This window comes from Esox lucius, chromosome 25, assembly GCF_011004845.1.
Source record: "Esox lucius isolate fEsoLuc1 chromosome 25, fEsoLuc1.pri, whole genome shotgun sequence".
NCBI classification, from domain to species: Eukaryota; Metazoa; Chordata; class Actinopteri; order Esociformes; family Esocidae; genus Esox; species Esox lucius.
The window spans coordinates 6,540,078-6,565,336 of record NC_047593.1 but is presented as its reverse complement, the minus strand read 5'-3'; the positions used below and the strand labels follow the sequence as shown (position 1 = coordinate 6,565,336).

The 25,259-nt window shown below is 39.8% G+C and overlaps 1 protein-coding gene across 1 annotated transcript; it reads right to left on the bottom strand.

The window, feature by feature from the left end:
* Positions 1-558: 558 nt before the first annotated feature.
* Positions 559-19,593, bottom strand: LOC105007249 (natural killer cell receptor 2B4). The gene is made up of 8 exons (XM_034290894.1): positions 19,573-19,593; positions 19,275-19,440; positions 7,275-7,372; positions 5,484-5,493; positions 5,036-5,087; positions 4,015-4,238; positions 1,056-1,166; positions 559-575 (listed from the first exon to the last, which is right to left on the bottom strand). The coding sequence occupies exons 1-8, from the start codon at positions 19,591-19,593 to the stop codon at positions 559-561; spliced, it is 699 nt and encodes a 232-aa protein (XP_034146785.1).
* Between the last annotated feature and the right edge of the window lie 5,666 nt (positions 19,594-25,259).

Sequence of the window (25,259 nt, the reverse complement as noted above, 5' to 3'; positions counted from 1 at the left end):
AAAATAATACTGTGTCATTGCCTTAATGTATATAGACTGCACTTTATTCATAAAACAAAAGTTCAAGACATTTAAACTTTAGACATTCACTTAATTGCAGTTATAATTTGAATGTAAATGCAACATTTGCTTCATCAACTGTACAAAATGAAATGTTAAGGACCTAAAAATGTAATCTTATGAATAAACTGTGGCTATCATTGTGTAATCAAACACGTAGATCTGAGTAGATTGTTTGTTCTTCCTGAACTGAGGGATCCACAGTATAATTTCCTCCCTGTAAGAAAAGACACCATGTGGTTCATTACTTTAACAACTAAAGCATTCAGACACAAAGATGCAGAGATGGAGACTATTTATTGTGGACAATGTGCTTTTTTCCCTTCTATTTTACATTTAAGTAATTTGGCAGATTCTTATCCAGAGAGACTAACAACAGTTAGTTCATATGTATTTTCACACTGGCCCCTGGTGGGAATTGAAATCTCTCAACCCTGGATTTGCAAACTCCATACTAACTGTGTGTGTGTGTGTGTGTGTGTGTGTGTATGCGCATTATTATTCTCTATGTTGATCTGAAGAGAAAAAGAGAATATTTAGAAAGGAACATACTATACCATTTACTAACTGAACATACAGTATGAACATTAACCTAAACATTGATCTCACCCATCGTGATGTACACATTTGATGTGCTGGTTGGACATCTGCATAGATTACACCAGTGGACTCTGCATGAGAACATACAGAATACAGATGCAATGTAACTGAAAACTGCTGATAATATCCATAGAAAGGTCCAATATTACATTTTCACATCAACAAAGCATTGTCTGATGTTTCTGTGGTGTATATACACCAATATATATATATACTTTGTCTTTGTGTGTTTGTGGGAGTTGGGGGGCTGGTTTAAAAAATAGTCCAAGTCCAAGTAAGCACCTGATTTTGGATTTTCATTCTCCGATGTTTTTTACGTTTGTTTAAATCGAAACAGAGAACAAAACGGGACAACTAATACAGTGAAAGATATGTGGAGGAATGTTTTATCTTACCTTGATGTTTTAATTTTCTGTTTTTCCAGGATATCCAAACTAGTAGCCCAATGACTGTTATGAAGGCAACTACTATCAGGACTCCAGACAGGATGTATCGGTGTATATTACCTGGTGAAATAAAGCACAACCAATCTGTGTCTGCGATTAAAAAGTCACACAATCACCTTAAAACCCTTAATGTTTAATTAAAGCTATATTTACTATTCCGTATTTAAAAATAAGGCCTCCTGATTCTGATTGAAATACTAACTGGTCATTTGAAATATCAAATCATATTTAACTAATAATTGGGCAACATATCAGCATTGGGCTGCCTGTGTTATTTGTTTTTACTGCATTGTTTTTCTTCATAACTGGGGTTAAATTAACACTGCTGTAGCGTAAAATAAACTAAATGCTACCCTAGAAAAACCAAGGAAAATAATGTGTAAATCCAGTACATAAATCTAGATTGAGTTAAAACTGAGACATGGATGGAATGTGTTTGAGTCCAATACAGGGTTGCTGTCTCACTCACCTTTTGTACAGTTTGTTCACATATGACCGTGTTGCCAAATATGACAACAGTATTATTACATTTGCAGGTGGGCTAATATGGAACAGGGATGAGAGGGCTTATAGGATGGAAGTAGCAGAACTTACCACATGGTGCCTTGATAACAACCTCTATTTAAATGTCAATAAGAAAATAAATAATTATTTAATTCAGTAGAACACATTCCCATTTCTATCAATGGGTTATCAGTAGGAATTGTTGATCATTTTATGTTTCTTAGAATACACATCTCAGTGAAACTCACATGGTTAATCAACACAAACTACATCCTCAAGAAAGCTCAGCAGTGAGTACTTTTTGAAGCATCTGAAATGTTTTGGCTGTGTGTTCCATTTGAGATTTTAATTTGCACAGTGCTTTTTTAAAGACTGTGTGAGATACTCCAATAACCAATCAATCAATTAATCAAATGTATTTATAAAGACCTTTTTACAACAGCAGTTTTCACAAAGTGCTTTTACAAAACACCCAGGAACCCCAAGGAACAAACACCAACAGTGTTGAATTTCAGTGACAAGGAAAAACTCCCTATGAAGGGAAGCTTTCTGGAGTATTTTATGGACCCCTCATTTCCTGGACAGTGCACAGAATGTCAATTTTAGGGCAGGAGAGTGGACTGTGGACTTGTTTTATCCTTTATTTATACATGTTGTCTCATTGAGAGAAAATCTCTTTTGTATGCTCATAATTTTTTTTGCTGTGATTTGGTGTAAAACTTGAATGCTTGGGAAGTTGTTTGTCTGATCCTTTTTACAAATATGCATATAACAAACATTCTCAATGTACAATAAATTAAGTTAAGTTGGTATAAACATGTGAAACAAAGTTGTTTTGGTGTCTAGTTTAAACAATAGTGTTTAAGAGATACTGTTAGTAAGCTAATGCTAGTTCATTTTCATTGTCAATAACAGGATGTTTATTTGGGACACACATAAGAAACACAGTTTTGATGTCAGTTAATTGATTTCTTATTTATCATTAATAAAGTTTACAAAGGTGTGGCTACATTCTTACTATATTCGTCAGTGCGCACTGAGTCTGCTATGATTTAGTTTGATTCATTTGAGATGAGGAAGAATGTCTTAAAGTTAGACCTGTAATCTAACCAATGCTCATTTATAAAAATATTAAAATTATAAATTACTTACTGTAAGCCTATAGCAAGGCTGTAGCCATGGAGTCAACATTGGGGGGGACCAAATCAAATTTGTCAAATATTTATAGGAATTTTAACCATCAATATTCACAATCTGATATTACCGTGTCATTGTTGTTCCTACAACATCAAAATTAATGTTGCTGCAGGACCGTCATTACAACTGACCTGTAGTTAGTTGGTTACCCCAGTCCAAAGACAGAATATTCCCCTGCCCCCACTCTTTTGACCTAACCCTAACCTCAGAGATTTCCATCAGCACTCCGCTCGCATACTCTGGCAGGTATCACTCAATATATTTCTTACGGTCTCCAAAAATGAACTACGTTTGTATTAAACATGTGCCTAGCACAACATGCGTGTTTGTATTCAGTGTGAGACTGTCAAACCTCAGATGAACAAAAAAACATTTGACTCCGCCCACATTAGTCCTCGCCCCAAACTGCAACACTGCAGTCAGGGGTACTTGGTCAGGATTGCAGTTTTCACCTGCCCTTATTGTTTTTTGGTAAATTTATTGCATGTATTTTTTTTTCAACTATATTTGGAGAGTATGCCCACATTAGTCCTCGCCCCAAACTGCAACACTGCAGTCAGGGGTACTTGGTCAGGATTGCAGTTTTCACCTGCCCTTATTGTTTTTTGGTAAATTTATTGCATGTATTTTTTTTTCAACTATCATTGGAGAGTATGGCCATTCATGTTCGTGACTGATCGGCCATGAAGTTTACCCACCTCTCGTTTATGATTCCTGCCTAACAACAATGTCCATAGTTCACAATAGAACAAAGTATGTCTTTAACATAATGCACTGATTTTTAAACAGAGAAGTGTGTTTAAGGGCTAATTAATGGCGATTAACTACAGAGGATTATGAGATAATCTTGATTGATCATATTAATTGTCTTGACAGCACAACAAGATAATCTTGATTGATCATATTAATTTTCTTGACAGCACAACTTTTTATATATTCCTGTTCTAGTTATTTGAGATATTTTATTCAAAAGTGTTTCTGTGTTATCTACATTTATATGTGTCATATTATATAATTGTTAAGTGTTGAATACTAGTGTGTAGTTTTCATTAGTACATTATACCCCCCCAGCCCCATATCTAAATGGGCTGATGCACCATGCAGCTTCCAAGCTGAAAATGAGTCCCACTCCGGCCCTGGTTGACTACATTCTTTTAATTGGGAATCTTTAAAGCATGTAAAGTATATCAACACAACAGATTTGTACCTGTATGTTGCTGACAGTGGTCCTCAATGCTGAGTTTGGTTGTCTGGTTACTGACAGGATTGTGAACAACACAGCTGTAGGTCTCGTTACCCTCTTTTACCTCGAGGGGTAAATACAGGGTTATGTTGGGGTCATGGCTGCTGGTCTGGTTGATTATCTCCTCTCCTCTGTACCAAGACAGGATCACATCTCTCCCGTTTTTCACAGAGCACACCAGTGAACAGCTCTCTTTTGTGATATTAGGGACAGACACTGGAGCTAGAAGACCAGTGGGATATAGAGCGATGCAAGAAATAAATCATGCTTACAGTTTAAACAATTTTTTTCATAAAGAATAACACAATCTTTTTAAACCTCTCAGTTTGAGCTGGATGTGTGATATGTTGTTTTTATGTAAATAATCTATATGTAAAATCACTATAAATACCTCAGACAGCCATGAAATGCCATGTTTGAAAGCAAGTGGCTTTGATGACATGGGGCAGATGCACAAACATTTGATCACCTAATTTCCAGGGACCATTTGGTAAAACAGTGACTTTTACAACCAGTGACAAAAATTCCAGGAATGGATATTTAAAACAGCTGCACAACCATGTTTCTTGGTGACCTACTAGGTTTTCTTACCAACCCTAAATTAGAACATCTTATTCAAATAATTAACTTGTTCAACAGCTAAATCGATAGTTACTGGGGTTTTGTTACTCCAGAGTGGAGCCCCATAGGGGTGTCCTGCACCCATTGGTTTACCACAGTGGCAAAGCAACCAATAGCTGAGAAATGAAAAGTACACATGGCGCCAGCCAATGGGAGCACAGCTCCGCCTATATAAGAAGATTTAGCCCCTTCACTCGTCCTCCTGTCAACCTTCAGCTGACCCTGTGTCGGGTCAGTGGCTAAAGCCCTATGGGGTCTCGCTCCACTCATAGTTACAAAACTCCAGTAACTACAGTTCTCTATTGTGGAGCTCTGCCCCATAAGGGGCTCTGCTCCTTGAGGTTTAGGGTGGAGCCAAATGTACTCCTTGACAGACCCAGCACATTCACTAGAAAGGTTAGGTCCGTTGGCCAGCACTGCAGAGTTCCATAAAAAGCATCAATAAAACCAGAGCATGTTCCTAACAGGCCGTCGGCTCCGCCTCTCCAGTGGACGCAGCCAGTCCACGAGTGGGATGCGCCCCAATGCCAAGGGGTTCGGACTTTCCCACTGCCCTCAAGCAATCCCAATGGCTCAGAAATCCAATGAGATACACATTGTTTGGAAAGTGTTTGACCGAGAGCTGAAGCACTGTAACACACCAACAATTGAGGCGCTGTTCTGATCATCACAGTGCGTGTCGCATACTGTGCCAAAGCACACACTGGGCACAGGCGATGTAAGCGCGTCTCTCTCTCTCTCTCTCTCTCTCTCTCTCTCTCGTGGAGGGGGAGAGAAAGCACACAACTGCACCACATATGATTTAAAGATACTCTTTATCACCTTGGGCAGAAAGGTAGGATTCAGACACATCAGGGTCATGTCACATGTTTATTGTCAGGAGGTAGTGAAGAGCCTGTTGGCTCTGTAGGCAAATTAAAGTGGATCTAGAGGGTCAGTGATGTTCTTGAGGTTAGACAGTAGAAGGTGCTCAAATGACTTCATAACCATCGAGGTCAGGGCCACGTGTCTGATTTCCAAGAAGTGGACCGCAACTGGTTACATCCCCCCCCCCTCCCCAAATCATGATTGCTTTTTGCACATTTACTTAGTCCTTTGTTTTGCAGAAATATTTTTTTCACAAGGACATGTTATGATTTATAATTGCCTTAGTGAAATATGTGATAACCACCAAATTATTGTATACCTCTTTGGGGGGGGGGGGGGGGGGGGCTGTTTTGGGGCTCCGCTTAACTCATAGAAATAATCTACCATTGCACTGAATGCAGGTATTAAACTTGTTTCCATCTCATAGATGCACAAGTGCTGTATACTTTGCAAGGGGATAATTTGGGCTGGTAAATCTGATTATTTACAGATGTTTTAAGTCATGTCTATAGATTTCTTTCCAACCATGGCTGTCATTCTTGATGCAGGTTGCAGGTGATATAAACATTCCCAAGTGGGTGCATTTAGAAACTCTAGTCTACTTCCAAGAGGATTTGCACATCACTTCACAGACTAGAATGCTACGACTTGCTGGTAGACTGTGACATTCAGGAAATACTAAAGAATTTGCTGGATTCCTAGTAAATACCAACTGGTTCTGTTCTGAACGGAACCACAAAATAACTTCCCCATTCCCTCAATGAATATCGGTGGACTTCTATAGGCTGATAGAACAGCAAAAAGCCTTCAATTTCAATAACTATGCATGCATCAATATTTGGTGGGATATATAGCAATTCAAGAACTGTGTACATATCACAAAATAATTCTACATAACTCTACATTAAAGCAATGACTTCACTGCTGCGCCCATTCAGGGGCCCCATACTAACATATATAAATAGTAAATAATTGTGTTCATAATGTGATCCATTCTTGTCTCATTTTAATATGTTAATGCTAATAGGACCAATAGTATACTGACAATCATGGGCATGACATTAAAAAACTGCTTGCTTTCTCTGAAACTCTGTTTAAGCATTTTACTTAACATAAAGTTAGGTTTAACATAATACGCTTAAGAAGAACACTATGTCAAAAGATTGGGGAGAACTAAGTTATTGCAATGGACATTTTAGAGTGTGCATGGTATTTTGTCTTTGTCAAAGATGCATTCCGGGATGCTCAGTATAAATTGACACTGTTGAGCCAAAAAGGGCACTGGAAAATAATATGCCATGTACAGTATGTACATTCCATGTCTAAGTCAGGTAGCCTACTGTACGATAGATTTTCTACTGCTAGATTATGCACATAAAATGAACACATCTATTTAACATCTATTAACATCAATTAACATCTAGGCCAAAATTGGAGGTTTAAAAATAAAATATTGGAAAAGTCCTGTACTGCAACTGCACCTGCATGTTCAAGGGTAAAAGTCCAGATATAAACTCACCATAGATTATTAGATGGAAAGTCTGGGTCAAGAGTTGTAACCTAATTACTTGTATCTCATATAGTCCATGGTCGTTGGTTGTAAGACTTTTGATTGTCAGTGATCCAGACTGGGCATCCAGGTTCAGTCTCTCATTGTATTCAGGTATATTTCTTCTAACATTCAGGGTAGCAATTATTGTTTCTGATCCAGCGGGATCATAAGTCCAATAAATCACATCATTCTGTAGTCCAGTTAATCCTGTGTTTAGAGTTACAGTCTGTCCCTCTATTCCTCTCACTGTCTTTACATCAGTTTGTGTGTCCCCCAGTACAACTAGAATAAAACAGATGCAAAGTTGGATCAAGTCTATAGCCAACATGTTACTTAGTTGTTCAAACTAGTCTGAAATGTACAGAAAAATCGAGAAGCAGAAGAACTGGGAGTGGCTCTTACTGGGTTGTACCACTAAACAAAAACAATATGAACCTATAACAGACTGAAGAGACTGAGTGTACAGTATTCCAGATAAACCGATAGAGGCTAACACTGACACTGCTTTCAATGCAAAGAAGAAGCTGAAATTACATTGCATCCCCTGGAGTCTTACTCTTCATTTTTTTATTTTACAAATGCAACATCATTATTATTATTATTGTATTGATTACCAATTCTCACAAAGGTTCTTGTTTAGTAGCCTCACGTCAGTTTAAAACTGAATCTCACACTTAAGGCCTTGCCTGATTACATTCCAATACTCATCTGTGTTAAACAAAGGCACATTGGTGCTGTGATGTCTATCGAGCAACAAATCATGTTGTCAACAGCATTTCTGCAACATTTGAAGGACGCTGGGGAGAGATTATGAAACTCTAAAACTAACTCTGAAACACCATAACACATGGATGATGGTGATGTCAAAATTCACCTTGTGTTGCTATATAAAAAACGAATATTGCACATCTTGTACATGAGTTACCCTGGGATAAGGGTACATGAGTTACCCTGGGATAAGGGTACATGAGTTACCCTGGGATACAGGATATCTGTTAGTCTACTCTTTTTTCATGTAGGGATTCCCCATTTAGCCTACATTTGATATCTACCAGTTCCACAAAGGTTTTCTAGACTCTGGCACCAACTCTGGCACTAAGTTTAGTCTGAATGCCACATAAAATCTAATTTGAAAAGGTTTTTTGTGTTTGTTACCTTGGCACATGTGTTCAAGATTTGAGTCAGACATGGGATTAGTCTCTCCCCCAATGGTCTACATTCATCTTTGTGTCTGCAGTCCCACCACATCCTGTCTATCTTACAGATCAAGAGCCTCAAAACACATCTCCATAAACAGTTATAAACATGACCCCTTTTTCCATTTAGAAAAAAATATTGTCTTTGCTAATGTTATTAAAAAAAAAATAACATTAATTCTTTTTATAGTTAGCCCTCCTGTTGGTGCATATTGACATTTTTTTTTTTACATTTTAATAATTTAATTGACTCAGTTATCCAGACCAACTTTCAGCTTGTATGTGGGTTTAAAAGCCTTGGTCAAGGCACACTGTCAGATTATTCTGTCATTTTCAGATTGTGTTGTGACATTTTTGTTACTGGTCAAACGCTGTATTCACTAGACTGTATCCCACACAGTCCTGGTAACAACCCAGTGCAGGTTAGTTTCTCAATGGCATATAAATATTTCATGATCATGATTGTGTCTCTCATCTAATTTTTGAATACTGTGACCCATCAGCAACAACACCCACCCGCCCACCACTGTACTGGGCTACATTACCCCTTCCATTTGCCTCAATTGCACATTTAGAATTGCCATTTCTACCCACACAACTATTTATCGTACTAGTAACATACATTATATTTAATACTTGTGAATTTTCTGCCCTCCTCTATTTGCCCTCATTGCACATTTAGGATGACCTCTGTTCTGCATTTGCCTTCATTGTACATCTACACACTTCTCTAGGAATATACATGATAATTGTACATTTTCTGCCCTTTTCTATTTGCACTTCTCATAAGATGCTAACTGCATTTCATTGTGCTGTACTTGTTCAATGACAAGGTTGTTCTATCTACAGGTTAGGCACATGACATAATTAGACCAGATTAGCAGCACAGATGTTGCAAGCTCAAAGCTTGTTGTAGTGGTTATTTTTGGAATGCTTGTGAAACTGTATGTGGTCGTCTTACCTAGTTAAGTTAAATGCATATCTTGTAAATCAACACGCAAGAGCATCTGCAAAATGCGGATTCAGGGTCATTATATGACAGCTTGGTTTGTGGTGTCAGCCCATTTGTGTTACAGAAACTTTGCATATTTGGAAGAAAGTACCACTGTATGAGAACTCTCCCATACTGACCACTGTGTCCTGCACAGAATGCATTTATGCATGTTCACTTGCACACATCTACAGTCACCACCAGAATGATTGGCACACTTGATGAAGATAAGGAAGAAAATCTATATATAAAAATAAATAAAGGTAATGAGCTATATTATGAATTTCCAAGCATTGAAATATCAGTTAGTTCTTTAATAATGATTCAAGGGAATCAAGCAATTGTCAGGGTTGTGTAATGGTGGAGAGGAGGAAGCATGCACCAGCAGAGTGGCATTCAATGTAGATATTTAATTGAAAATAAACACAGAGCACAAAACAAACTGAATGAAAAGCAAAGGTTCAAACAAAACAAAACAAACCACTCACCACTGACGTACTTACATTCATAGGCGCCGATTTATGTTTTCCTCCGTGGGTGCTCATAGGCGCACGCCATTTATATATATATATATATATATATATATATATATATATATATATATATATATATATATATATATATACACACACACCTATATACCTATATATACACACCTATATATACCTATATATACACCTATATATACATATATAAACGCACTACGCACACCTATTCATTTACTTATTAATAAAGCCGTAAAGTAGATCTTTCAAAATTTACCACTTATCACAAATACAGGATTGGAGATGAAAAGTTTAACTGACACGTAGGCCTAACTGCGATCAGTTCGTGGGAAATTAATGTTTTGCCCTATTATCTAAATATCGATTAAAAAAACCACATATAGTTTCTGGGAGTTTCTCCCTAATTTCTGCTACGAGTTTTTGATAGTGGCATTTTTTCATCTGAGAAACGCTGGGATTGGTGGATAGGGAGCACCCGGAGCAGGCGACTGGTTATGTCGCTGTCACTAACATCGACATAACCAATCACAGTGTGACAGACGCTTTACATATCACCAACGGCAAGTTTAATTTTAAATGAATGTAGCCTACTGGCGGACTGGCGGTCGGGCACACGTGGGTGCTCGTGCTCGGTATTTTTGTGGGTGCTCGCTATTTTCCGTGGGTGCTCGAGCCCCGAAGCACCCACGGTATCGGCGCCTATGCTTACATTGACAGGGAACAATGACCGACAAGTGAGCAGAGCAGAGGAGAAACATTTAAACACATACTATGGACTGAATTGGGACCTGGTTTGCATGATGATTGAAGACAAGAAAATGAATGAGTCCGGGGTGAGTTCATGGATAACTGGAAACAAGGAAAAAGTGTGAGATGTGGGCAACATTATACATTTCACAAATATAAAACATTTTAATATTATAGGTGCATTTCTATGTTGAATGTATTTTAGTTCTCATTGTTCTGATTATGTGACTTCCCAGTGTTTATTGTGTTACACCTGTGTCTCATTGGCCCCTTGTTACATTCCTACTGTATATAGGTTCCCTTGTTATGGTGTGAAAAGGGAAAAACATCCAGTATGCGGCCGTCCTGCGGGCGAAAATGCCTTGTTGATGCTAGAGGTCAGAGGAGAATGGGCTGACTGATTCAAGCTGATAGAAGAGCAACTTTGACTGAAATAACCACTCGTTACAACCGAGGTATGCAGCAAAGCATTTGTGAAGCCACAACACGCACAACCTTGAGGCGGATGGGCTACAACAGCAGAAGAGCCCACCGGGTACCACTCATCTCCACTACAAATAGGAAAAAGAGGCTACAATTTGCACAAGCTCACCAAAATTGGACAGTTGAAGACCGGAAGAATGTTGCCTGGTCTGATGAGTCTCAATTTCTGTTGAGACATTCAGATGGTAGAGTCAGAATTTGGCGTAAACAGAACGAGAACATGGATCCATCATGCCTTGTTACCACTGTGCAGGCTGGTGGTGGTGGTGTAATGATGTGGGGGATGTTTTCTTGGCACACTTTAGGCCCCTTAGTGCCAATTGGGCATCGTTTAAATGCCATGGCCTACCTGAGCATTGTTTCTGACCATGTCCATCCCTTTATGACCACCATGTACCCATCCTCTGATGGCTACTTCCAGCAGGATAATGCACCATGTCACAAAGCTTGAATCATTTCAAATTGGTTTCTTGAACATGACAATGAGTTCACTGTACTGAAATGGCCCCCACAGTCACCAGATCTCAACCCAATAGAGCATCTTTGGGATGTGGTGGAACGGGAGCTTCGTGCCCTGGATGTGCATCCCACAAATCTCCATCAACTGCAAGATGCTGTCCTATCAATATGGGCCAACATTTCTAAAGAATGCCTTCAGCACCTTGTTGAATCAATGCCACATAGAATTAAGGCAGTTCTGAAGGCGAAAGGGGGTCAAACACAGTATTAGTATGTTGTTCCTAATAATCCTTTAGGTGAGTGTAGAGCCAAGAGTCCATGTCTATATATCTTGGGAGACGGGAAGTAGAATGCTTTGTTCTAATTGAATCATGTCAGCAGGCTATACATATGTTTCTTTCAAGACGGCAAAACTTACCAATAGTGTTTGTTTAAAGCAAAGTCAAAAGGTCGAAACACAACAATATAATTGTTTGATAGTTTTATTTTATTTATTCCAATTGCACTAGTGTTTAAACGTTCCAAGATATTTACACCAAATACATTTTTACATCTTCAGAACATTCTTTCTCATGAAATAATCAATCCATCTCAAGCTAGAAATGTTCTTGGGAACATTTACTTATCTTGTTTCTTCATCTGCAATGTCTGAGAATTTTTTTTTATGAATGTACTGTAACTTTCACAAATTTTGACCAAACTGTGAAATGCTGACTGTTGGTTAGCTGTATAATTGGTTAGGTGTATGATGCAGATTGTATTTAGGAGGATTAAGAAAATATTTGGATTGGTTGTGTAGTCAATCTTTATAAGTTATTTCAGTGGTGCACTGCATACTGTACTAAAGTACAGTGAAACATCTTCCCATAAAGCAGGGCAAGTGAAAGGTTGTTGAGATTTTGTTGGGTGAGCTTGGTTAAGAATTGTATGAGTTAAAGTTCTATAAAGGCCAGTAGAACATTTTGGGGTCCTCTCTGTGAGACACTGGAAAGAGATCAATTCTCTCTCCTCATTTTGTTCTCAAAACCCATTGGAGGAGAATGTCAGAGGGGGAGGAACTTTGGCTTTCTCATCCAATGGGTTTTGAAAAGGAGAAAGGAGAGAGAACGCAAGGAGGACGCAGTGGAGATCTTTCCACTGTTCAAGTAGGATTGTTGAACGATCTTGCTGCAGATGGTTTCACTGTGCATCGTTCAACAAATGAGCGCACTTTGCACAAGGAGAAGCTGTACGGGAGAGTGATGCGGAAGAAGCCTTTTCGGCACACGCACCACAAACAGAGTCGCTTGAGGTATGCAAACGCACATTTGGACAAGCCAGCTTTATTTTGGAATAACGTGCTGTGGACTGATGAAACAAAGATTGAGTTATTTGGTCATAACAAGGGACGTTATGCATGGCGGCAAAAGAACACAGCGTTCCAAGAAAAACACTTGCTACCCACAGTAAAACTTGGTGGAGGTTCCATCATGCTGTGGGGGCTGTGTAGCCAGTGTCCAGAATGAAAATAAGCTCTGATGTCTGCCTCTTGTGCAGAACCCACAATACAAACCCATTTTTAAAAGCGCATATGAAAAAGGTGTCACCATGTATGCTTAACAGGGCTGTGAACAGTTGCCGATTGGAGTAGTTATTTGAAGATCTAATCCAAAGCAAAAACTTTTGTCTGTTGTCGACTGTCCCTTGAATACATTTTCTGCACAATCTCAGCCAGTTTCTCTCCAACACTTCCTTTCTTGGACTTGAAGATTGTGACAAATCGTGGTGTGTAGCGGTCAACAGCACCAAAAAAGTAATTCTCCAGGTTTGTCGTAGCTATGCTGTTGAACTCAGCAAACACCTACAAGACACAGAAAAAAAGAATTGAGTGAGTAGACTGGCTTGATCCAGTGTGGACATTTTGGAAAATCTTTTGTTACCAGTCCTAAAACCTAAATGCACACTTTATAATAGGAGAATACAAAAAAAGCATATCAATTTCAGTACGTACTTGTCTCTCTGTAAAAAAAGCTGGCCGGCGCGCCTTCAGGGTTTTCACTGGAGGTTCAGCCTCCACAATCTTCCCACAGTGGGAAGGTCTGGTCCATCTTGGATGTAATGACAGTTCCATTGGGGTTCCGTTTGATCTTTTCTTCAACCAGGAGCTTTTGTTCAACCTCTAAGTCTATCTTCATTCTGCCCCTCAGGGGGGTTGCGGTTGGTGGGTGTCCCTTTGGTTGATGCCTGGTAATGTGGTTGGATTGATTTCCTGCCTGTTGGGCCCTGTCCGGGGCCTCCCCCGGGTAGGGCCACAGTGTCACCGGACCCCCCTGTCTCAGTTCCAAGGTGTTACGCTGCTATATTATTGTGCTGGGGGATATGAGGGATGTACTACTAACTTTTCTCAATTTCCTCCAGTTTTAAATTTTAGAAGGAGATGAGGTCCTGGTCCACACCTGTGGATTACCTGGTTTGGGGGGCCCGTTGCTGTCCCTGTCCACCTGGTCATACTTCTGACCTAGTCTAAAATCAAATAGACTCTGGATTTAGCCCAGAGACATTTATTTATTATTCCAATTGGACTCTTAATATCTCACCCGGCACAGCCAGAAGAGGACTGGTCACCCCTCTGAGCCTGGGTCCTCTCTAGGTTTCTTCCTAAAATTCGACCTTCTTAGGAAGTTTTTCCTAGCCACTGAAATTAAACACTACTGTTGTTTGCTCCTTGGGGTTTAAGGCCGGGTGTCTCTGTAAAGCACTTTGTGACAACTGCTGTTGTAAAAAGGGCTTTATAAATAAATTTGATTGATTGATTGATTGATGCCATTTCTGGGGAAATGTCAGCCAATAGAAAGACAGACATTTCTCCAATGTACCTTAGTTCAGAATTTCCATACCAATCCATCCTCTTGATACCAAATCAACCCTTGGTCTCAATCCTTAAACGGTTTACTCATTAGGATGTAGACTGCAACAATACAATACTCTGTAACAACATGACCCTGTTGATATCATTACCCTTATACTTAGAGAACGCAACATATCTGAAATGTCTAGATCCTCATTTACATGCTTCTAGACAATTACAATTATTAACTCCAAGATCACACATTTTCATTACACAGAACTATAACATAGTACAGCAAAACCTTTTATGTTAAAATCATTGGTCAAAGGAAATTAATTCAAGTGACACATACATTGACAGTATGGGGTATATAGCATTAACACATGGGTGTGTAAACACCAATCACTGAATACATCCTTCAATTTGTCACTGGTACAAAGTCCTCTCATGCCAATTGCTCGATTCACTGAAAAGTCCTCTCGTGGTTCCAATTAAATGTACTTCCAAAGTCATCACAAATGTTCTGCTCCTCTAAAAGTCAGACAGTCAGTTATGAACCATTATGGCAGACCATTGTAACAGAACATGAAAGTCAGATGTATATTCCAAGGTGTTGTCCTTCATAGCTAAAATGCAGGTTACCGTGACACAGCTCTAGTTGTCTTCATTCTATCTGCTTTATCAGCCAGGTCAGGAGAATATGTGTGCTCTCCTTTGTGCTATCAGGCAAAAGTGATGGTTACTAATACCAAAAAACTCACTTTTCCCTCAATGACTTCAATTCACTGTGCCTTATCTTTAAACACTGAAGCCCTTCTGTAGCGTGTGTCGTCGACCCCAGGTTCCTTTCTCAGCTACCTGGTATGGACCCAACCAGCGTAGCATGTCATGCAGTTGGTCTTCCGCACCCCAGTAAATGTCGTCCAGAACCTGAGATTTCCTTAGCTCCCATCCTCTCAGTTGGAGGTTGCCTTCTCCATCTCATGGCAGAATCATCAGGACTAAAATTAGTCCAGCTCACAGTTGTCCTTTAAGCCAAACTCAGTCTCTCTGGGTCCAACCAGTCTTATTGCTGAATCACTTCCAAGTGTCCTGTACCTGTCAGTGAATTCTCCTTGAGAAAAGTAGTTGCAACTGCACAGTACACAATCAGAAATGTGTCCATTACGTTAGTTTGTTGCATCTTGTTAATGAATTAGAACCCAGTCCTACCAAACACTCAACCCTATATTTCCAATGTCTTTCTGCTTCCTTTATCTAAATAGATTAGAACAGTTGAAAACATTAACAGTATAATTAAGACATAAACATTTCTGGTGCTAGTGTAGCAAAATAACAATTCCACTCTTTTCTATAGTTTGGCAACCAACAAATAAGAAAACTACAAAATGAACAGAAGAACACAATTTCCTATTACTGTTCCAATTACTCATCATCAGTTAAGATAGTTTGCTTACGTTAAAGTATCACTCTCAATGAGTAGTTCACCTAACCAGATCTCAGTTGATATATAATTACATCTGATTGTGTTGTCTCAGAACTACAATCAAATTCACTTTGTTCAACACAAATGATCAAATACCTTATTGCCAATCAGAACATTTCACACAATCTTAAAGCTCAAATGACATAACTGTTATTTAACCTTTAATTACTCCACCAAATGTTGCATAGTGTCAGTTTCTTCTAAGCACTGACACATAAGACATTGTTATCCTGTCATAAAACATGACCCCCCCCCTTTATGCCCTATCTCCACAGAGCTCATCCTGGAGTAGGGAGGCTGGTTTACTGCCCTAAGGATAACAGACCCTGGTCTTAAAGAATGGACCCCTTATCAATTAGGGACACATTGGTGTTATCTTGAGAAACAAACCTGCTAGGCAATAGCAAGCAAACCTTTTTGCCTCAGCATACACCTCAAAGAAACATCTGTTAACCATTAACATTCCAATGATTGCCTACTAGGACAGAAATTAAGTACACAGGTTGTAACAAGGACGTGCGTGGAGGACGCGCACCACCCCTCCCGACGTGGTGTTTGGCGCACGTCATCTCCGGCCTTCTAGCCACGCCGCTCCTCCTCCCACGCCACTGTCATGTCTTGTTATTGCACACACCTGGTGTCCATTCCCTAATTAGATCGCATATAGAAGTTCCTGTATTTCCGGGTGTCTTTGTGTGGTATTGTTCTATGTTCAGTTTGTTCTGGATTTGCTGTGCGCAATTGTTATGCGCTTGTGCGCTATTTGAGTGCTACTTCCTTTTTGATAGAGGAAGGCAATACTTATACTTTGACTGCCTCCTTGCATTTTTGCATACACACCACAAAGACAAACTGTGACACAGGTATACATGTCTATAAAAATAATGAAGAGTCATTGGATTTGTAAATGAACATGGAATTGACACTTCCGGTTCCTTCAAGTCAAAACCAGAATAATGAACACCAAATATTCAGTGTAGCCGGATTAGAATACCCAATTTTGATAATGTCACCAGTAAGTCTGTTTCTCTTCTAAAGAGTTCAAACAAGTCAAAAACCCATTTCAAGCAGCCCCCAACCTCACACTGGAGTTGGTGTGAGTGAGTAGTGCACTCCAGGGGGTCTGTACCGCTTTTTACAATTTAGACTATGTAAAACTTCTCAGCTTGGTTTTCTAGAACAGAACTTGATGCAGAATTGCTTTCGCAGTATCAATTAAAAATAGCAGAACATAATGCATGAGATTAATATGATTACTTCTAATCAAATATCAAACAAACAAACAAACTGTACAGTCACATTCTCATAGTCACTATTCATCCCTTCAAATTAGTTATTTCTGAGCTAAACCAAATCAAAATGGTAAGATGTATTCTACTCAACCACACCCATGTTAGATTTTAGATCAACAGTTTACAAAAACCTAAATTAGACAAACACTGTGATCAGACACTAAGGGATCCTGGTTTTAACAGATGCCAATTTTCTATTATAACTATCGAAACAGAAAAACTCAATTCTTCATGTAACTTTTTAAATACCTATTTAATTCCCTTTGAACTCTAAGTTAAACTCTTTTTCATTATAGATAATAATTTCATACATTCCCCCCCCGCTTTCACAACAGAGTCAACAGAAAATGACTCCAAGCGTGAAAGCAGAACACGTACAGGACGGACATGAAAAGAAAATCGATAGTTGGGACGAATCTAACATTCATTCAGTAAAAAGTCGCAAACTGAATATCCATCAAAAATAACATTGAAAATGACAAAAACCCATAAACCAAATGAAAACAACAAATGTGCCACACGTTCGCTCGTGGGAAGGAATTATAAACGATATAACCCATAAACAAAGTTGTCACACCCTGTGAAACTCCCAAATTAGCATATAAAAATTTGCATTTCCACAGGGAATGTCTAAACCAAGTTTAGACAACACAAACATCATGACTCTATTAACCTCCTAAAGTTTAGGGAATTTTCCCAACTTGCATGTCTATGTTATTCAAAATAGTGGTGATCAGCCAAACCCACAACTTTCATGACTATTTTATGCACAGACATCAAGATTGTTCTAGTTATTAACAATGGGGGATGACTGTAGGTCTCTACCTTCACTACAAGTAGGTTTCAAAACCATTCATTTTGACTTGAAGTTATTGAAAGGAAAATACATGTAGCTTGCTCTTAACATTTGATTAACACAAAACTGAACATACTCATGTTGGGGAAATTACCACAAGTGAGAACAGGCAGAACACTCGAATGTAACCCTTAGTGCTAAGCTACTTTGATTTGAGCGGAAAGGTTGGTAAAGGCCAACCCAGGGGGTCTGCCCCCCTTCCTGGAGCCAAGGAAAGTTTCCACACAAAAACGTGACATGGTCTTCAGACTGTCTGTAGTAAGAGACGTCATGCGCCCAACTTAACCGATATCCCACATTAAATGAAAGTTCAGAGTTATTGCTCTACCCATCTAATATCGTTGCTGTTTGCCAAAAAGCGTTTATCTTATCAACACAGCAACATTAGGGGGACAAAAACCTCAAGAAAGGCCAAGTTAACAGTGAACAGATGCATGAAGTCACTAAAATCAAGGAACAATCAGGGAGTGATCCCCAGGATACTCCAACCTAGATCTCTAAATACAGTCACATCAATCTACCCCATTTGTCAGTTTACCAGGCTAGTATTTAAACGCCAGTAACGAGCATCAGGCGTAGGTCTGAAAACACAAGCATTATCCCAGTTATCATCGTAAATACAAACAAAGCGAAACTACATTACTTAACCAAACCCAATTGAACATTTAAAATAGGACGTCTAATTTTACGGGCTTCCGCTATTCGGGGAATAAACGGCCGTGGCCATTTGACCCTCTGTTGCAGGCTATGACTATATTGGCTGCGAATCCAATCTTCATGGAAAACAGTGTGTTTTCTTAATGTTAAAGACTAACGCCATGTTCTGCATTCTACTCCATACAAGGAGAGAGAAACACAATATTTTAACCCCTCATGAAAAAAGATCATATTTCACCAAAGTAGGGAAGCATCATTGTACCAATTTCCAATCTATCCCTCTAATTAAATTTAGGACTTTATTGTCGTATATAACCCTAAATTATCAGGTGAATTCCTCCAGGTGTGCCAGTCACCTGCACAACACTAGAAGGCTAGTTTCAATTTCCCGGCTCTTAGGCAAAGCCGAATAAGTGGGCCTTGCCAAAGAATCACGACAATGATGCAATGAGTGCATTCAGCCAAACAAGCAAAACCTGGCAAAGGCAACACTTCCAGGCTAACAACAATCTCTAACAAAAACACACATATCCACCAAGGAATACACAATGCAGCCAATTGGATCCCTCGTGTACAGGGAATACCAAAACGGAGAATGCATATACTAGGCCGACCACAACCAGATATCCACAATTCAATACCCGAAAACCATTATATACAGGAACAATCTCAACTACATCTCACAGTCTAACTGCCGCAGTCCAACTGCGTAAAATCCTGAACGAATCGTCTCGCAATAGTATGACAGCCGCGAGGAAGTGTTCACTATCAGGGTCGCGTCGCTGAGCTGGACGGAACGGTGCAGTACTCTGAGGACCCCTAGCAGACGACGCAGAGCCACGGAGGCCAACTGCCGAGGCGGGGAGCAGGTCCAAGTCCACCATTACCCTTCACTAAACCCAGCAAACCTAAGTGTGACGAAAACGCCAGATCCAGAGTGAACACCATGGGGTCGTCATGCCCCCACCTGTCACCCTGGTACCTTGATGAACGTGCCCAGCATGCGTTAATAAGTTCAAGAATTTCCACAACAGAAACCAAAACCTCCTGAAATCTGCAATGGGAGACATGGGACTTGCAGGGTAAAACCTGCCCAACAACCTATCTATTTCACCCCACAGCCCAACTCTTGTCTCAGAGCCAAGCTGATACTACAGCGATACTCTGGACAAGTAGGAGGGAGCTTCCATTCTAAGGAGTACTTCTAAGTGAGACATTTTCTTTACGTTGTACTCTAATCATTCCAGTAATGTTAGGTGCACTTCACAATAAAATTATTTCCTTCTTTCATATAAGTGGTGGTATGTTATTAATCTTGTGCAGTTCCTTTTTTTCTCAACAATTTTTCAAGAATCTAGTACAGGTTAATATTTGCCTCATCTGTCCATAAAACTGTTCCAGAACTCTACAGTTGTTCTTTGGTACTTTGAATTACTTAAGAATAATTCACAGCTGCACGGCCAATTGTCCAATTACTTTAGGGGCCCTAACATTAGGGGATTATGTATGTTAAGAGCTGTAATTCCTACATGGTTCATGTTTTATGAATGCCCAGAAAGAAATGCATTTTAACCTCTTATTCATTATGCTGGAGTACAGATCCAGAACATCAGAATCTGTGCCATTGTCCAACTACTTATGGTCTTTACTGTAGAAATCCTGGAAGTGTGTGCTGAATATATTTCAATTGCTTATGTTTCTAACAACACTTCCTAAAAATGTTTGTTACATGCAGCAAATAAAACAGTGGGATCTGAATTTAGCCCCTGCATGTTGCAATGAGGCAGTTATCGGTAGTATTTCCCTCAAACTTTACTGCAAATTCACTCCAACTTGTCAATATGACCCTGCCTGATCATAACAACTTGACAGCAGTTGTGGGACACGTCTCCTCCAAACACATCTCTCAAAGCCATTTTCTGGTTAATATCACTTATCACTATGTTAGAACATCCACTGTTCCCTTTATCAAGCCAAACATGGCTCCAGTACTTTCACTTACGTACACCTTTTCAGTCTCAAAACAAGTTGTGTGAATCAGACTTGTTTTCATAGTTACTGATCTATTCATATTTCCCATCAGCATTTTTCTGACTGAGTCACTGTTGTTAGTAGCCTATGTTGACCGGCCCAAATTCCATTGTTAATGTATTTGTTGTGAGCAAAAACAAGCCACTGCTTTGTTGCCAGTATTATTATTTATTTTTGGCTAGACATATTTATAGATCTAGAGATCTGATAATATGACAAATGAAGAAATAGCATTTTTACATTGTGGCATACCTAAGTGTCTGGAGAGACTGAACCAACAGAGAGACAGAGTGAACCAAAGAGTAGTGAGACAGTGACTGAACCAACAGAGAGACAGAGTGACCCAAAGAGTAGTGAGACATTTTCACATCACAATACAAGTGATGTATTACTGGGTTTCCTATTAGTAACTTCTTTACCCCATTTTAACTAACCTGTAGGAAAACACAGGGCAAGTGGTTTGGATCCTTAATAACTTAAATGTAAATAATTTCATAGCAAGCAAGTTTATTTATAAAGCACATTTCATACATCGAAGCAATTCAATGTGATTTACAAAGAAAATATATATGAAAGCACAAAAACATAAAAACAAATACTCAAATTGAAAACATCAAAACAATAAAAAATACTGTAAGAAAACATATAAAGATTAAAAATGAGAGAAAAACACAGGAAGCTATAAGGCTAAACAGTGTGGTTAAGTTTAAGTGCTCATTTATACGCACGTGAGAAGAGAAGTGTTTTTAACCTGGATTTAAAAAATTATAAGTTTGGGAAACGTCTAAGATCTTCTGGTAGTTTATTCCAGTTGGGTACAGCATAACTGCTAAACGCAACTTCTCCATGTTTAGTTTGGACTCTGGGCTCTACTAGCTGACCTGCGTTCATGGATCTAAGCTCGGTTTAGGACATGGATATCAGTGAAATATCGAAAACAATGTGACATGTAATTGTTTTGATGGGCTATTCTCAGAACGTCTTGTTGCCACAATCATTTTATATTATTATTGCTCCAAAATGCGGCGAGAGCGGCGAGAGCGGCGGTGGAGACAACGGTGGTGGAAACAGCGGCGACAGCGGGCCATGCAGGTTGTGATGGAAATTCCATGTATCGACACTCGGAGTAAGGAACACAGAGACAAAGTTCTCTTGGTACATTCTAACAGTTTTATTAACTATTATGCACATATGAGAGACGCGTCAACCGCTTACACACACATAATCGTCTGAGAAGTCTCTAACTCAAAACATGCACAATCCGTATTTATTACAGTGAAAAGGGGTGTGGTAAGATGCTGTCCTATGTCAATAAAACACATTCCCTTTGTTATGTTACTACTTAAGCTTCACACAAAGGACAAGCTCTCCTTCCCGCCATAAGTAACTTCTTAAATTCTAAGAGTTCTTACAGCATCTGGACAGACAATAGATGCCCCTTATGCAAATACCAGCTCCCCCACATTCCTTTACCTATCTAAACAATGGGACTCAAGTCCTTTAATCAGTAAGAATGCATCAGGCTTCAGAAACTTCCCCAACAAGGTCTCTGGCCGATGGCTGCGGGCCGGGCAGGTCTCTGGACAGATGGTCTCTGGCCGATGGCTGCGGGCCGGGCAGGTCTCTGGACAGATGGTCTCTGGCCGATGGCTGCGGGCCGGGCAGGTCTCTGGACAGATGGTCTCTGGCCGATGGCTGCGGGCCGGGCAGGTCTCTGGACAGATGGTCTCTGGCCGATGGCTGCGGGCCGTGCAGGTCTCTGGACAGATGGTCTCTGGCCGATGGCTGCGGGCCGGGCAGGTCTCTGGACAGATGGTCTCTGGCCGTTGGCTGCGGGCCGGGCAGGTCTCTGGGCAGATGGTCTCTGGCCGATGGCTGCGGGCGGGCAGGTCTCTGGACAGAAGGTCTCTGGCAAATGGCTGCGGGCCGGGTTGGTCTCTCCCTTTTGACAGAAGATTGAGGTCTATCAGGACAAAACCACTCACCACAAGAACAGTATTATTTTGTATATTTTTTTTGTAGTTTCTATACTCAGTCTATTATTCTTATTTGTCTTAATTTTTTTTTTACAAAATTGCTGCACCAATGGACCAGAACAAATGTGTTGTGAAACTTACTTGGCAATAAAACTCTTTCTCAATTTGATATTCAACCTCCACTGAGGTACATTATCCACACTATAATTTCCTCCTTGTAAGAAAGGACACCTTTCGGTTCATTACTTTAACACCTAAAGCATTCAGACACAAAGATGCAGAGATGACTTATGTTCTAGTTTTTTTGTTTTGACAATGAGCTTTTATTTTAACTCTACATTTTAGTCACTTGGCAGATTCTTATCCTGAGAGACTGAAAACTGTCAGTCCATATACATTTTCATACTGGCCCCTTGTGGGAATTGAAACCTTCAATGCTGGATTTACAAGCACCATGGTATACTACCTGAGCTAAAAGTGTTCAGTGTGTGATTATTCTGTATATTGGTCTGTTGAGAAAATACAAGATTTAAATAGAAACATACTGTACCATTCACTTATTGAAAATGCAATTTAAACACAAGTCCCATCTTGCTGTTTTGGATGGTCATTTGGAGAGATTCCATCAGGAGCATCAGCACAAGAACATATGGAAATAATACAATGTAACTCTACTATTGATAATATCAACAGAAAGTCCATAGCAACAATGTTTTTTTTTTTATCAACAACTAGAGGAATATTTCATTTCCAAATCCACTAAGCTACACTTTCAAATGTCTGTGTGGTGTACATTCACAGAGATACACTTTATGTGTGTGTTTGTGTGTGTGCCCTTGTTTTTTTGCATACACATGGGCACATTTTACATTAGAATTCAAATCGAAGCATTGAACAAGAAGGGAAAACATATAAAAATAAAGATGGCTGGATGAATGTTGTATCTTACTTTCAGTATTGTTCTTTCTTTTAAACCACCTGTAAAGTCTGTAAAGTATCAACTTGACAACCACCGCCTTGACAGCTATCAGCAACCCCCAGATGATACGTTTGCGATGTACAGTTCTTGGAGGTAAAGAGAGATCTGGTGAAATAAAGCACAATTGATATGTGTCCGGGGAAAAAAATCACTAACTCCAACGAATATTCTTGATGTTTCATAAAGAAAATGTTTTGCAATATTTACAACTACGGTCGTTGGATTTAAATTCAGGTCACTAGTTGATCAATTGAAATATCAAATCATACAGTGGGGAGAACAAGTACTTGATACACTGCCGATTTTGCAGGTTATCCCACTTACAAAGCATGTAGAAGTCTATAATTATTATCATAGGTACTCTTTAACTGTGAGTGACAGAACCTTAAACAAAAATCCAGAAAATCACATTGTATGATTTTTAAGTAATTAATTTGCATTTTATTGCATGACATAAGTATTTGATACATCAGAAAAGCAGAAATTAATATTTGGTACAGAATCCTTTGTTTGCAATTACAGAGATTATACGTTTCCTGTAGTTCTTGACCCGGTTTGCACACACTGCAGCAGGGATTTTGGCCTACTCCTTCATACAGACCTTCTCCAGATCCTTCAGGTTTCGGGGCTGTCGCTGGGCAATACAGACTTTCAGCTCCCTCCAAAGATTTTCTATTGGGTTCAGGTCTGGAGACTGGCTAGGCCACTCCAGGACCTTGAGAAGCTTCTTATGGAGCCACTCCTTAGTTGCCCTGGCTGTGTGTTTCGGGTTGTTGTCATGCTGGAAGATCCAGCCACGACCCATCTTCAATGCTCTTACTGAAGGAAGGAGGTTGTTGGCCAAGATCTCACGATACAAGGCCCCATCCATCCTCCCATCAATACGGTGCAGTCGTCCTGTCCCCTTTGCAGAAAAGCATCCCCAAAGAATGATGTTTCCACCTCCATGCTTCACGGTTGGGATGGTGTTCTTGGGCTTGTACTCATCCTTCTTCTTCCTCCAAACACGGCGAGTGGAGTTGCGACCAAAAAGCTCTATTTTTTCTCATCAGACCACATGACCTTCTCCCATTCCTCCTCTGGATCATCCAGAGGGTCATTGGCAAACTTCAGATGGGCTTGGACATGCGCTGGCTTGAGCAGGGGGACCTTGTGTGTGCTGCAGGATTTTAATCCATGACGGCGTAGTGTGTTACTAATGGTTTTCTTTGAGACTGTGGTCCCAGCTCTCTTCAGGTCATTGACCAGGTCATGCCGTGTCGTTCTGGGCTGATCCCTCACCTTCCTCATGATCATTGATGCCCCACGTAGTGAGATCTTGCATGGAGCCCCAGACCGAGGGAGATTGACGTCATCTTGAACTTCTTCCATTTTCTAATAATTGCGCCAACAGTTGTTGCCTTCTCACCAAGCTGCTTGCCTATTGTCCTGTAGCCCATCCCGGCCTTGTGCAAGTCAACAATTTTATCCCTGATGTCCTTACACAGCTCTCTGGTCTTGGCCATTGAGGAGAGGTTGGAGTCTGTTTGATTGAGTGTGTGGACAGGTGTCTTTTATACAGGTAACGAGTTCAAACAGGTTTCTTAAAGAAAAACGAACAGGTCTGTGAGAGACGTAATTCTTACTGGCTGGTAGGTGATCAAATACTTATGTTTGCAAATTAATTATTTAAAAATCATACAA

Bases quoted from the DNA above. Each gene is read 5' to 3' on its own strand.
- LOC105007249 (XM_034290894.1), bottom strand. From the start codon at position 19,593: ATGCTGGGCACGTTCATCAAG. The intron at 4,239-5,035 runs GTACATTTGGCT...CACAAAAGAGAG, and splicing joins TGTGCTGGGTCTGTCAAGGA to CTGTTCACTGGTGTGCTCTG. The intron at 1,167-4,014 runs GTACAAATCTGT...TTATTTCACCAG, and splicing joins CCACTGTCAGCAACATACAG to GTAATATACACCGATACATC.